The sequence below is a fragment of the Salvelinus namaycush genome, chromosome 20 (assembly GCF_016432855.1).
Source record: "Salvelinus namaycush isolate Seneca chromosome 20, SaNama_1.0, whole genome shotgun sequence".
NCBI lineage: Eukaryota > Metazoa > Chordata > Actinopteri > Salmoniformes > Salmonidae > Salvelinus > Salvelinus namaycush.
Window position 1 is genome coordinate 12,990,331 of NC_052326.1, and position 14,567 is coordinate 13,004,897.

Below are 14,567 nucleotides of genomic sequence, written 5' to 3' on the forward strand. Positions count from 1 at the left end.
TTACGCTCGCCTTTCAGTCACAGGTTGGTCAGACAGCGAAGTAATGCAACCAAGCCCACATTACTGCCAGCCTCCCATACAGCATAGGTTTCATTTGTAAACTTCCAGCTGACTTTCTGTAAACCAAACCTAAATTATACAGGTAGCTGTAGGATGATTGTACACTCATTTTACAACCTTGCAGTAAAATGTAATTTTTCACTGTTCAACCCTGAGCCAGAGTGACTATATGACTATAATTATAGCTTGTTTAAATGCTCTACTACAGTACTATATAAGCCCCTCTCTCTCTCTCTCTCTCTCTCTCTCTCTCTCTCTCTCTCTCTCTCTCTCTCTCTCTCTCTCTCTCTCTCTCTCTCTCTCTCTCTGTGATGTGTATTTAGCAGCCCTTTCCCTCAACACGACATAATTGGACAGCTGAGGCTGCAGTCTGGACATGTTGAGGTATAATGAGGGAGGGAGAGTGACATTTTTTCTCTTGTCTGCTACTGACGTAAAGAGACAAAAGCATAGGAAGACAAATGAAAGGGAAAATGAGGAGAGAATGGAGGATTTTGACATGGATAGAGAGGAAAGCGTCAGACGGAGAGGAAAGAGTTGCCTGACTGTACAGAGTGTTCATGTAAGTCAGTGTGAATGCTGCTGGAGCCTCATATCTCCTCAGTTCTGCGCTGCTGGCCTTGGTATTTCTATTTAAGGCCAGACAACTTTGGCCACCTGGGAGGGACCCTACAAGTCTAGTACCTCCTAACTGGTGTGGTTCTAAAGAAAACGTTCCACTCAGCTCACACCAGCTCTCTTTCTTTCCCACCTCTGATGGTCACAGCCAGCCATGTCGGTCAGCTTTTCTCTCAGTGTCAAGCCACTCTCTCATGGTTAGACCACGGAACGCCTCCCAAAGCTACGCCTGTGACTGTGACTGTGAGTGAGCTGCTTTGAAATGAAAATGAAAACCGAGTGGAGTGTTTTCTGCCCCCTTCAGTCAACCTGTAGCATCTCTTTCTGTAGCTTTTTTACAGTCATTCAGGCTCAGTGTCAGAGAGAGCAAACGCGGAGTTGCCAAGGCACTCCTGCTCCCAGGCTAGCATTGATAACTGACAGCTCTTAGGCCATGCTGTCAGACTCCTCCACCCTGGGGACTCCTCCCTCCATTCTCACCCCTCTACCCCACCACCATCACTCCTGTCCTGCGGTTGAAAAAGGACCCGGCATCCTAGGCTCCCCTCGCTGCCCTGGAGTGGAACACCCTGAGTGGGGAGAGGGAGAGCGGTGGATGGCTCTGTCCCAGTAGACCCTGAGGCAACACTCAGTCCTAGTTGTCTCTCTAAATATACCTCCTAATTACCCGCACTCATTTCCCCATCTACCTCTCCTCACCTACCCCTAACTACCCCTACCTTCCTCTCACCATGCGGGCCACGACCCTGTTACAGGAGAGGGGGAAGGGGAAGACAGCGACACTACTCCCCAAATAAAGCCCAGCACTCCATTGTATGTGTAAAGATATGTGGGAGGAGCATAGATCAGGCTAAAGAATCAACCTAGTGCACCCCCTTTACTTAACCCGTGGGGCTATGTGTGTGTTTTGTTTATATAATCCCCAGAGGAAAAACACTTTATGTAGGGTGGGAAGACATTTTAGATCCTTAAGTGAGTAGAAAGTGAATCTCCAGTGTGAATCCATCATGGGCGTGTTAGTGCAGCTGACGGTGAGAGTGTGCCAGGTCAGAGGTCTGGTGGAGATAGAGAGAGATAGAGAAAGAAAAAGTAGGAATCGCCTGTCTTTTTCCACGTAAGGCCACGATGAGGATTTGGAGGTTTAGCGAGGCCTCCACTTCTTTGAGAGGAAGAGAGATGGAGAGATAGATGGATGCTCTGTTCATCTACACCACCATCAACGTCTCTGTCTCATTATTCAGCCCCTCCCTGCTCCCTCTGACCTCTGCCCTCTAGTCTCAGCACCGGGCCAGCTACACACACACAACCACCCTGACCCTACCCCACCACACCACGACTAGCCTACAGCACAGCTACAACAATAAACACAGCTTCATCATCATAACAGAGGCTAGCTTAGCAGCTACGTATACCCCACTGCAGCCTCTAATCTACTATGAATCCCCCACACCCACGCGCTAGCTCACTAGCCAGGAGCCCAGACAGCGCCGCTGGGATACAGGCCCCATGGTAAACAAACAAAGAGAGGAACCATCGTTCCCCACGTTCACCAGAACCCAGAGATTAGTGTTCTGAGAAACGGGGGGAGCCAATAGACTGATGTGCTGCAGGGCAACAGGGTTTACGGTATTAGCAGCTCTGCATAAATTTAGCATATTTTTGGCATCTCCAAGACTGTTTTTTGCTGTTGAATATGGAAACTATTTTTGGAGATTCTTGGAGACATGTTAGAATGATTTGGTGCAATATGCTTTTTTTTACAGCCTATTGTTTTGTTGGAAGGATGCCATTGAATACAGAGAGACAATAAAAAATCATATGAAAATGACTGTCAAGGTTCAGGTCACTGGCAATATTAAATTCAGGGACAACTCAACCCCTCCTCCCTTGACTGTCAACACCTTTCCAGTGTCTGACCATTTCACCCTCCTACAGTATAGTTTTTCTGATGATAACCCCGCCCCTAGGCTATTGCGCATATAAGTCTGGGATATCAACGATTCAAAGTTGGCTTTAGTGGGAGTGACCATCGAGTTATATGGGAGTAACCTTACTGAGTAAAGTATTTGTCATAATTACATTTTTTTGCGAATCATACGACTGTGAACTGTGGCTCCAAATGGAGGCAGAGCCCAGGCAGGAACTTGAGGTGAACAAGACACATACGCGGGAGGGTTAGGGGGAAGGTGTTGTGGGAGATGATTGTGGGAGATGATTGGTTGGTAGATTAAGATAATTATGCCAATGCCTATGCGCCGGGAGTTTGACGCTTTGGTCCATCCAAGGTCTTTGCACATTTGGACGGGGGTCTCTGGGAGCTAAATTATTCTGATGGAGGCTGAAAGAAGTGCCTCTCCACTCTCCCCCTTCTCATCCCACTCCACCTATCCCTAGCCCCTGATTGTGATCAGGCAGAGGGGCGAGCCACCCTGACCCCTGAGATAATCCCAGATTATGCTGAAGCGTGTATGGGACCAGGATGAGCCTTTTCACCAGCCCCCTGGTGACCTTTCACCTTTAGCCCCTGACCCCGGGCTGCTGCGGGTCGGGCATCTGTCCATGGCCTTGTTTGGCGAGGGAGAGGGAAGGGTGTAAGCGACAGTCTCAACTATTTACCTCAGAATAATACTGTCCCACCCAAACAACCTCCCAGAGCTCAGTGTGTATTAGTGTGATCTAAACTCAAGGATTGTCCTCTACTACTTTCCCCAAGTGCGGAGTGCAATTCTGCTCATTTGGTTAGGCAACTTGATTATTGTCCTTGCAAAACTGAGAGATTACAGGTCTTTTCTGGACAAAGTACAAGTGATGATTCATGAGTTGAGTTTGCTTGGACTGTTTGGTTGAATTATGCTTAAAAAAGCCATTGGCATCACTCTGGAAAGCATGTCACTTTTTGTTCAGTCAGTCGGTAACATCCCTGGCTGGGTTCTGGCAAGGACAAAGGTTAGTGATGGGATGTGGCACATTTGCAACTGCCTTTAAATTGACTGATGATGTACAGTATGTATTCACTCATCTTGAGGCAACTCCTTCCGAAGCAATAAGTCCTCTCCTTCTTCCACTCACATCTGCAGTTGATTCACGTCTCTTTTCTCTCAGTCGTTCTCCTTTAACGAAGAGAAGTCAAGATCAGGTGCTCTGACTAGAGGGACAGAGAGAGAGAGAAAAGTCCTGTCATCCGAAACAAGCCCAGATAGATTTTGATAATCTCCTGTTTCCACCCAGGAGCTCAGCTGAAGGAACAGCGCTGTTCGAATCATCCGTTTCCTCTTCCTGATCTCTGCACTGGGAGATAGGTGTCCCTGATTGCTCACTGCTGCACTGTCACACACGCACACACACACACATGCGCACACACACACACAAACACTGACACTTCGATACACACACATGGATACACAAACACACACACACTGTCAGTCATAGCTGTGGAGGAGCATGAGAGCATCGGAGTGACAACCTCCAGAAGCTCGGAGATAAGACTTAATCTGGTGGCAATTATTTCTCCTTGACAGGCGAAGGTAAACACCAATCAGCTCCTGTGACTTGTGTTCTGAGTCAATAGTCCAAGCCCAGTGGTTGTTGGTGGTGGTAGGGGGCTGATTATGAGGTGTCGATTGGAGACAAACACCAAGCTGTCACATCACAGTTCCCTGTGATAAGGGGCCTTTCTTTCTGATCAACCTGGCTCTCCAGTTACTCTGATGTCCTGGATGTCATCTCCAGGGGTTGGAACAGAAATGATTTTCAAATCGTTTCGTTCTGAACAGAACCATCATTTTTTTTGTTCCGTTCCACTGTTCCGACCAGCAAAATAAAGTTCTGAACCGGGTCTAACTCCGAAATGTTTTTTGTTTTTTTTGTTAAGCTCGACATTAAATTACTTCAGCAATGGATAGAGCAGCTTGCTATGGAGTTGCATTGGACAGACAAGTGTTGTGCAGGGTGCAACATACGACTGAAATTTTGCAGGTGAGGAGAGCGCCGGGCATGAAGTGCTGGGCGTCTTGTTGTCATGACATGCATTATCTGAATTAGGCCTACAGAATTACACCTAGGAGGAGCGGCTTCTATGAAGGAACTTTGAATGTCTTTGAACTTCAGACCGTTGGCTTAAATAACGTTGGACCGGAGCTAGCCCTTTGATCATGACTCTCAGTTCAATTACGTTACACATAATGCAGCCTCGAGTTTCCGAGGGCTAGACCAAAGCTAGCTAGCTAACATGCTTGTGTGTGTAGGCCAGCACCAGAGTTAAAATAAAAACACGTCTTACCTTTTTGTAGTTAATCAATTGAATGTGAAAGGTGATTGCTATAGTATCCTCAACTAGTATTGAAAAAGTGAATCCATTGTTCTCTAATTGAAAACGCTCTCTCCCTAATTTCTGAATCATGCCTGTAACAGGCTTTGGAGAGAGGGGGAGGGGCAGGTAGCCTACACGCACATGCTGGCAAAGATTTTCAGCTGGCAGGCAGGCAGACACTGGAAAAGGTTTCTGAGTGACAGTGAGGGCTTTTCATAGGTGCTTTGTTGCCTTTTTTTGTGGGACTGGAAACAAATGCCCAGAACGTAAAATAATATTAACCGGTTCCCATGCTTTTCAAATAACGGTTTTGTTCCGGGAACAGTATAGATCACTTGTTCTGTTTCTCAAAATATGACCTTTTTCAGTTCTGTTCCCTGAACCAGTTCCAACACCTGGTTCTCTCTGTGTCCCTGACTCTGTGAGGCTCAATGAATCTTCTCTTTTTCTCACGCTTGCTTTTGAACACATAATTATGGGCAATTCTGCGGTAACAGAGTGACGCTGAGATTTTTCACTTTAAAATGTATGCCAAACAAAAACCAGTGATTACAAAGTTAAACAAACAATACAACTCTATACAAAAGGACGACTTCTAACAATTTCCACAGAAAATGTTACTTGGAAAACAGTGCAGATGCAAAGTTTGGTAACAGAATGATGATTTGTGCTGTTGGTGCCCTCATTCTGTTACCAAACTTTGCATCTGCACTGTTCTTCAAGTAAATTTATTTTTGAAAAAAAATGGGAAATTATTAAAAGTGGTCCTTGTGCATAGAGTTGTATGCTATGTTTAACTTTGCAAGCATTGCTTTTAGTTTGACATGCATTTTAAAGTGAAAAGTCTCAGCTCTGTCACCATGGAATTGCCCTTATACACTCATACCAAATCATGCAAGCTTTCTGATAGGGATTCACGTACGGCCAAGATAAGTGTGGCCGTCTTTGTGTCCCTTGGGGATGTGTCCCTTGGGCTTGGGGCTCAGGCTGGGATTGGGGCTCAGTCTGGGCTTGGGGCTCAGGCTGGGGTTGGGGCTCAGGCGGGGGTTGGGGCTCAGTCTGGGCTTGGGGCTCAGGCTGGGCTTGGGGCTCAGTCTGGGCTTGGGGCTCAGGCTGGGGTTGGGGCTCAGTCTGGGCTTGGGGCTCAGGCTGGGGTTGGGGCTCAGTCTGGGCTTGAGACTCAGATTGAGCTTGGGGCTCAGTCTGGGCTTGGGACTCAGTCTGGGCTTGGGGCTCAGGCTGGGGTTGGGGCTGGGAGTTGGGGCTGGGGTTGGAGCTCAGGCTGGGAGTTGGGGCTGGGGTTGGGGCTCAGGTTGGGTGCAGCTGGACAGGTTCACATTGTGTCCTTGGTGGACAGAGAGAGGTGGAGATAGATGTGTGGGAATAGGTAATAGATTAGAAGAGAAACAGTATTAACTATTGAGAAAGTATTATTTTCTTATATGTAGCAGCTCGTCAGTAGGGTTGCAAAGGGTCGGAAACTTTCCGGTACATTTCCGGAAATTTGCCTGAAATTTGGAAAGGTAAGCCCGGCAATTTGGGGAATTTTGCTTAAATTCATCAAAAAAGTTAGCTTATAACAATGAACCTTTTTTGTAGGTACACATAAGGCAATTCTCGGTCTTGTGGCATATTTTGGTTAAACTATCCCCAATTCAATGGAATTGCAACCCTCTGCATGCACAGTGCACTCTTCCATCACATGTACAGCTGATTCTCAAGATATGGCACGCTAATGAGATGCTATTGAGCCCACACTACTACACTGTCTGAGCCAAGGACAACATGCTTTCTGGTAAGTTTTGATTACAATACTGCGTGGGGTGAATATATTTTGTATGACATACCTGCTTTTTTGCTAACTAGTAAATAGTAGCCTACAACAAAGTGTGTTTAAATCATTTCTAACTTGTTAACAATTTCTGCTAGTTATTTTTTTCTACCATGCGATTATTATTATTTGACCATGCTGGTCATCTATGAACATTTTAACATCTTGGCCATGTTCTGTTATAATCTCCACCCGGCACAGCCAGAAGAGGACTGGCCACCCCTCATAGCCTGGTTCCTCTCTAGGTTTCTTCCTAGGTTTTGGCCTTTCTAGGGAGTTTTTCCTAGCCACTGTGCTTCTACACCTGCATTGCTTGCTGTTTGGGGTTTTAGGCTGGGTTTCTGTAGAGCACTTTGAGATATCAGCTGATGTAAGAAGGGCTATATAAATACATTTGATTTGATTTGATGATTTAGCTTGCTTGAGCCTGCTAACTGAGGAGTGTTAATTCACCTGTTTCCATACATGTTTAATTTAAAACATGTATCTTACAAAGGAGTTGTTTAATCTAACTGCTTAACTATTTATTGTACATGGAAATGTATTTGTTGTTTTTTTTACTCATTTTTTTCTAATCTTTACAGGAAATGCCACGGGCGCTATCGGATGTGTGGAGACATTTCCCTGCAGCTAATGTAGAAGGAAAAGCTGTGTACATTTGAAAATACTGTGCCAAATCATATGTGAAGAATGCAACAAAGATGCAGAATCATCTGGCCAAGTGCATAAATTTCCCTCAGCGCTCACAACAAGCAACCTCTGACAAAAGTCCCTCTACTTCTATTCAAGGTGAAAATTATAAATCAGACACCTTATCGATAGCAACAGCTCATGGTCCTCCTGGAATCAGAAGTTTTTTTGACTCAATGGAGGAACGTAGTCAGAGAAATGCTGATGAATATCTTGCTCAAGCTGTGTATGCAACTGGTTCACATCTGATGCTCACAGGCAATGTGTATTGGAAGAGATTTCTGAATGTTCTTTGTCCAGCATACACCCCTCCAATCAGACATGCTTTATCTACTCATTTGCTGGATGCAGAGTTCAACAGAGTTCAAGTGAAGGTCAAGCAAATCAAAGAGAAAGCAGACTATATTGCAATCATCTCAGATGGGTGGTCGAATGTTCGTGGGCAAGGAATAATTAACTACATCATCTCCACCCCTCAACCAGTATGATACAAGAGCACAGACACAAGAGACAACAGACATACCGGTCTCTACATTGCAGATGAGCTGAAGGCAGTCATCAATGACCTTGGACCACAGAAGGTATTTTCACTGGTGACAGGCAATGCTGCGAACATGAAGGCTGCTTGGTCTAAAGTAGAGGAGTCATACCCTCACATCACACCAATTGGCTGTGCTGCTCATGCATTGAATCTGCTCCTCAAGGAGATCATGGCACTGAACACAATGGATACACTCTACAAGAGAGCCAAGAAAATGGTTAGGTATGTAAAGGGTCATCAAGTTATAGCAGCAATCTACCTCACCAAGCAAAGTGAGAAGAATAAGAGCACCACATTGAAGCTGCCCAGCAACACCCCTTGGGGTGGTGTTGTCATCATGTTTGACAGTCTCTTGGAAGGGGAAGGAGTCTCTCCAAGAAATGGCCATATCACAGTCTGCCGATATGGACAGCCCTATCAAGAGGATCCTCCTGGATGATGTATTTTGGGTGAGAGTGGTAAGCAGCCTGAAACTCCTGAAACCTATAGCAGTAGCCATTGCACAGATTGAGGGAGACAATGCCATCCTGTCTGATGTTCAGACTCTGCTTGCAGATGTAAGAGAAGAAATCCGTACTGCCCTGCCCACTTCGCTGTTGCTCCAAGCAGAGGAAACTGCAGCTCTGAAATACATTAAACAGCGTGAATCCTTCTGCCTGAAGCCCATACACGCCGCAGTGTACATGTTGGACCCCAATTATGCTGGCAAGAGCATCCTGTCTGGTGCAGAGATCAACAAGGCCTATGGTGTCATCACTGCTGTGTCTCGCCACCTTCGCCTGGATGAGGGCAAGGTTCTTGGCAGTCTGGCGAAGTACACTGGCAGTCATGCCAACATATATCATCAGCCACCTGGTGGAAGGGATTTTGTGGATCTGAGGCTCTTTCCCCTGTTGCCTCCATCATCCTCCAAATCCCACCAACATCAGTTGGTCGTTCTTTGGGAACACACACACCAAAGCACGCAACAGGCTGACTAATACAAGGGCTGAAAAATTGGTGGCCATCCAGGCAAATTTTGGGCTTTTTGAGCCTGACAACGAGCCATCCTCAACAAGGTTGGAAAATGACAGTGAAGATGAGGACTCAGAGTCTGATGTTCAAGAGGTGGACATTGAGGAGGTCCAGGGAGAAGACACGGAAGCCTGAGAGGAAGACAACCAAAGCTTAGTTTAGACTATCGTTTTACAGATGTGTTGAAAACGTTTTTGGGAGATGCGATGGATCATTGGGGATCATTCAATATTTTCTTTCTTTTGTTGTTCAGTGAAATCTTCCCATGTGAAGAGTCAACTAATTTAATTAAAGTTAAATTTGTAACTAAATTGTTTTTTATTTATTTCTATTGGAAGGATTTAATCATTTGCAATTATGTCTACTTTTGACTAAAGGTTTATGTTTCTGTCTCCATATGATATGGTAGATATATCCAATGCAAAAAACATCTACATTTAAATGGTATTAATATTAATTTGCATATATTCCCGTTAATTCCCATACATTCCCGTTAATTCCCACGGAAAGTTTCCACTGAATATTCCCCAAAATGCGCAATCCTACTTGTCAGTATGGTCAAACGGCATCGTATGCTCTGTATCATACATGCAAGACGACACACACACACCACCCACACATGCACACATACACCCCCCACACACACACGCATGGCTGGAGACAAGCCAAAGCAAGGTGAGCAACACCTTCCCATTATGGGACTCTGAGTGGAGACGGGGAATTCAGACAACATGCCGGGGATGCCTGTGCAGGTATGTGGGATATTCTGCTGTCTGCACCTTCCTTCCTCCTCCCCTCCCCACCTTAGTGCTGCAGGCAGATCAGGGGAGATCTCCAGGTCTGATAGCGGCTCCTCACACAGGAAGAATCATGTCGGGCTGAGGGGCTCCACAAACTCTCACAGCGCAGTTCACTCCCCAGCAGATCCTCACACAGAGAGACCTGGGCAGGTATACAATGGGTCTCTCTCTCTGTCCACCAAGGACACAGTGTGACCCTGTCCAGCTGCACCCAGTCTGTGTCCTAGCCCCCAGCCCCAACCCCAGCCTGGGCCCCAACCCCAACCCCAGCCCCCAACCCCCAGCCCCAGCCAAGCTGCCTGTCCACGCACCTGGTAGAACAGAACAGTGAGGGAGCAGAGGGATCAAATCAACAGGTGGACAGACAGACCGTATCATTTTACCACCAGATGTCACTGACATGCTGGCCTTGGTCTGTGGTAGACAGAGCTCTTCACTAGTTACATTCTCAGGCCTACCTATGATGCAATGTTCCATTAGGTCTACCGCATGTTCCATTAGGCCGAAGTCATCCCATTATCGTTTGCAATACCTTTTTTCGTTCTCCCTCATCTCACCTGTCAATCTCCCCTGAGCTGCAGTAAATGGGACAGGTGCTTAAATGCAACGTCTCTTTCCTCCTTAACCTTATCTCCTCACCATAACCATAAGGTCCTGGGAAACACGTACACACACACCCGTGGAGTTGAGCCCTGTCTGACTGTGGGTGGTTGTGGTTACAGAGGCCTTGGTGAGAGCTCCAGTGGTATATACCAGGTCCTTCTGCTCTGGGTGGAACACTTGTATCCCATCACTGGTGGAGTTTTATCACCAGTTTGCACTGAATGCACAGTTTATGTGAAGGGAAAGTTTTTCCTCGATATGCTTCCTCTCACTTTCAATATATCGATATGAAGATAAAACGATCTGATTCGCAACTGAGAAGAGCATATATCTCACAAGGATCACGTGCAAATACTAAATGTGCACTCACTGCAATTGAAGTCGCTTTGGATAAATGGAATATAGTATTATATCATCACCGAATGACTTCGATCTACTACTCAGTGTAGATGATAGCTTTCCCATCCCGTCTCGGTAGGATGATGTGGATTTGAGAGCCATCATCATACCATAACTTGGATATCACCATGCCTCTACCAGTAGCTTAGTTACAGTGGATACATGCTGGAACCTGCTTATGGCAAAGGAAATTCATACTTCTCAGCTATGCCAGATTGCACTTCAATTTGCCCATGGCCCATGGCGACGGGAAAGGATACGCTGAATGAGAAAGATACGCCGTTCACCAGGAGTACTGGGTGCCAGTCTTTCAGTCCAGTGTACTGTAGGTGTCACAAATGGATTGCTAATCTGATTCGGAGGTGAGAGCGCTAAGTAGCCGTACAGCCAGTAGCCCCGTCCTGGCTGTGGCTTGTGTCCAATCCTGTGTTCATTCCTTCGTCCATGTCATGTCCTACAGTATTCCTTTTGTGCTCAGTAATTCTGGACAGATACAGAGGAAGAGGACAGGCAGGCAGGAGAGAAGCAGACATCTCAGCTCAGTGTGGATCCCGTTCAGTCACTCCCTTGGAGTTTCCCCCCTCCCTCCCTCCCTGTCTCCAGATCCCCAGTCAGATGTCATGCAGGGGCATGCTTTACTGTACGGTTGGCACTCCTGATGCTTCTCATTCAGCCAATTTGAAACTAGAGACACCTCCCATGTTTGACAGTACAGTCAGTTTAGCCACAAGGAATGTGCATCGCAGAGTCCCATGCCAAGATTTTTTTCCCTCTGTTTTGTTTTATGTTAAACATAGCCAGAGAATGTTTCCATTATCCGATAATGCTCTTTGCTTACAATGGAAATTTGCTCTGAGAAAGAAAATGCAGAAAGGTTTGAGATTATTTTTAAGATGATTGTTGGATGCAGTGATCGTTCCAAAACACAATTACATGAAATGTCCATTTTGCAAAACAAACCACAGTGCACAAGTAGCATTTAATGTAACTTAAGACTGTAATTATTCTATTTTAAAAGTGAATCATTTAATGTAATGTTTTGATATCGTTTCATGGCAGAGAGCAGGCACCTCCACTGTATATTTGTTTAACTAAACTCAGCAAAAAATTAGAAACGTCCTTTTTTCAGGACCCTGTCTTTCAAAGATAATTTGTAAAAATCCAAATAACTTCACAGATCTTCATTGTAAAGGGTTTAAACACTGTTTCCCATGCTTGTTCAATGAACCATAAACATTTAATGAACATGCACCTGTGGAACGGTCGTTAAGACACTGACAGCTTACAGACGGTAGGCAATTAAGGTCACAGTTATGAAAACTTAGGACACTAAAGAGGCCTTTCTACTGACTCTGAAAAACACCAAACGAAAGATGCCCAGGGTCCCTGCTCATCTGCGTGAACGTGCTTTAGGCATGCTGCAAGGAGGCATGAGAACTGCAGATGTGGCCAGGGCAATAAATTACAATGTCCGTACTGTGAGAGGCCTAAGACAGCGCTACAGGGAGACAGGACGGAGAGCTGATCGTCCTCGCAGTGGCAGACCACGTGTAACAACACCTGCACAGGATCGGTACATTCGAACATCACACCTGCGGGACAGGTACAGAATGGCAACAACAACTGCCCGAGTTACACCAGGAACGCACAATCCCTCCATCCGTGCTCAGACTGTCCGCAATAGGCTGAGAGAGGCTGGACTGAGGGCTTGTAGGCCTGTTGTAAGGCAGGTCCTCACCAGACATCACCGGCAACAACGTCGCCTATGGGCACAAACCCACCGTCGCTGGACCAGACAGGACTGGCAAAAAGTGCTCTTCACTGACGAGTCGTGGTTTTGTCTCACCAGGTGTGATGGTCGGATTCTCGTTTATCGTTGAAGGAATGAGCATTACACCGAGGCCTGTACTCTGGAGCGGGATTGATTTGGAGGTGGAGGGTCCGTCATGGTCTGGGACTGTGTGTCACAGCATCATCGGACTGAGCTTGTTGTCATTGCAGGCAATCTCAACGCTGTGCGTTACAGGGAAGACATCCTCCTCCCTTCCTGCAGGCTCATCCTGACATGACCTTCCAGCATGACAATGCCACCAGCCATACTGCTCGTTCTGTGAGTGATTTCCTGCAAGACAGGAATGTCAGTGTTCTGGCATGGCCAGCGAAGAGCCCGGATCTCAATCCCATTGAGCAAAGCTGGGACCTGTTGGATCGGAGGGTGAGGGCTAGGGCCATTCCCCCCAGAAATGTCTGGGAACTTGCAGGTGCGTTGGTGGAAGAGTGGGGTAACATCTCACTGCAAGAACTGGCAAATCTGGTGCAGTCCATGAGGAGGAGATGCACTGCAGTACTTAATGCAGCTGGTGGCCAGATACTGACTGTTACTTTTGATTTTGACCCCCCCCACCCTTTGTTCAGGGACACAGTATTCCATTTCTGTTAGTCACATGTCTGTGGAACTTGTTCAGTTTATGTCTCAGTTGTTGAATCTTGCTATGTTCCTACAAATATTTACACTTGTTAAGTTTGCTGAAAATAAACGCAGTTGACAATGAGAATCACAATGGAAATAAGTCCCAGACTTTATTGTGTGTTATCCTCGATGATTTTATTCATGTGCATGTATGGCTTTTTCAAGTTTTATGTGTGCTTGTTTTTTTTAAATGGTCGAATTAATCAACTAAACTAAACTAAAGACAGTGAGAGGACGTTTCTTTTTTTGCTGAGTTTATGTTGCCCTGATTAGTGATTTGAATTAGAGGCTCCACTGAGTAGCTACTGTGTATCCCGAATGGTACCCTATTCTCTATGTAGTTCGCTACTTTTGACCAGAGCGCTATGAAAGTAGTGCACTATGTAGGGGACGGACTCGAGCAGAATGTGCAGATATTAAGTGTCCTGCTATTTCAACATTCTCAGTAGGTTTCTCAATATCTGTTATAGTTCATGTATTGTCTTCTTTGTTGCCAGCTGGAGAATACAAGTGTTCTTAGCAGCCAAATTCAGAGTTCTATATCTGTAGGTTGTTGGTCTTAAGTTATCTCTGTCTGGGCGCTGCACTTGAGCTATTTCACTAAGGGTTAAACGATTTCTATGCTCTACATCAGAAATGTTAGCAATTGATTTTTAAAAATTGAGAGATGGAGAGACAGGTTATTGGAGTATAAAGAGGCAGTTGAGAGATGTCCTGATAGACTGACACGAGAGGCTGGTGTGACTGATAAGGTTTGTGATGGACGTCTGCCTGTCACATGTAATATTCCTATGTCTGTCTGTCTCTCTGTCTGGGTCTGTGTCTCTCCTATGACCTTGGACTTGCTAGGGACTTTGGCACTGCCTAACTTTCCCCCGTGCAGTCAAGCGTTAGAAACAGAGCAAGCAGGCGGCAGCGGTCCCATTCAAATGACCCTGAGTGCTAATCTCAGCGCGGAGGTGATGAATGCCACATGTCAGCTGGTGACGGCTTGTCCTCTGAACTCAGCGTCTCCAGTATCCCCTCAGCCCGGTGCTCCAGCCAGCAGCACCACGGGATGGGACGGGAGTGATGTCTGGGCACGGCAAGGAAGGGCTGGCTGGCTGGTGTCCCGCCTGCTGATGACCTGAGTTGACAACAACACAGGGCTGCTCAGACTGGGGTGTTTATGAAGGGAGATGACCTTTTAATATGTGTGTGTGTGTGTGTGTGTGTGTGTGTGCGTGCGTGCG

General features: G+C 46.2%; 1 protein-coding gene across 1 annotated transcript in view; it reads left to right on the top strand.

Annotated features, from left to right (window-relative positions):
• The first annotated feature begins 9,794 nt into the window (after positions 1-9,794).
• The window catches only part of LOC120065589 (semaphorin-3F-like), a 29,017-nt gene continuing 24,244 nt past the window's right edge, over positions 9,795-14,567 (top strand). The window contains exons 1-2 of the mRNA XM_039016653.1: positions 9,795-9,815; positions 10,069-10,177. Of these exons, the coding sequence (XP_038872581.1) occupies positions 9,795-9,815; positions 10,069-10,177 (130 nt within the window). The remainder of the gene's footprint in view (positions 9,816-10,068; positions 10,178-14,567) is intronic.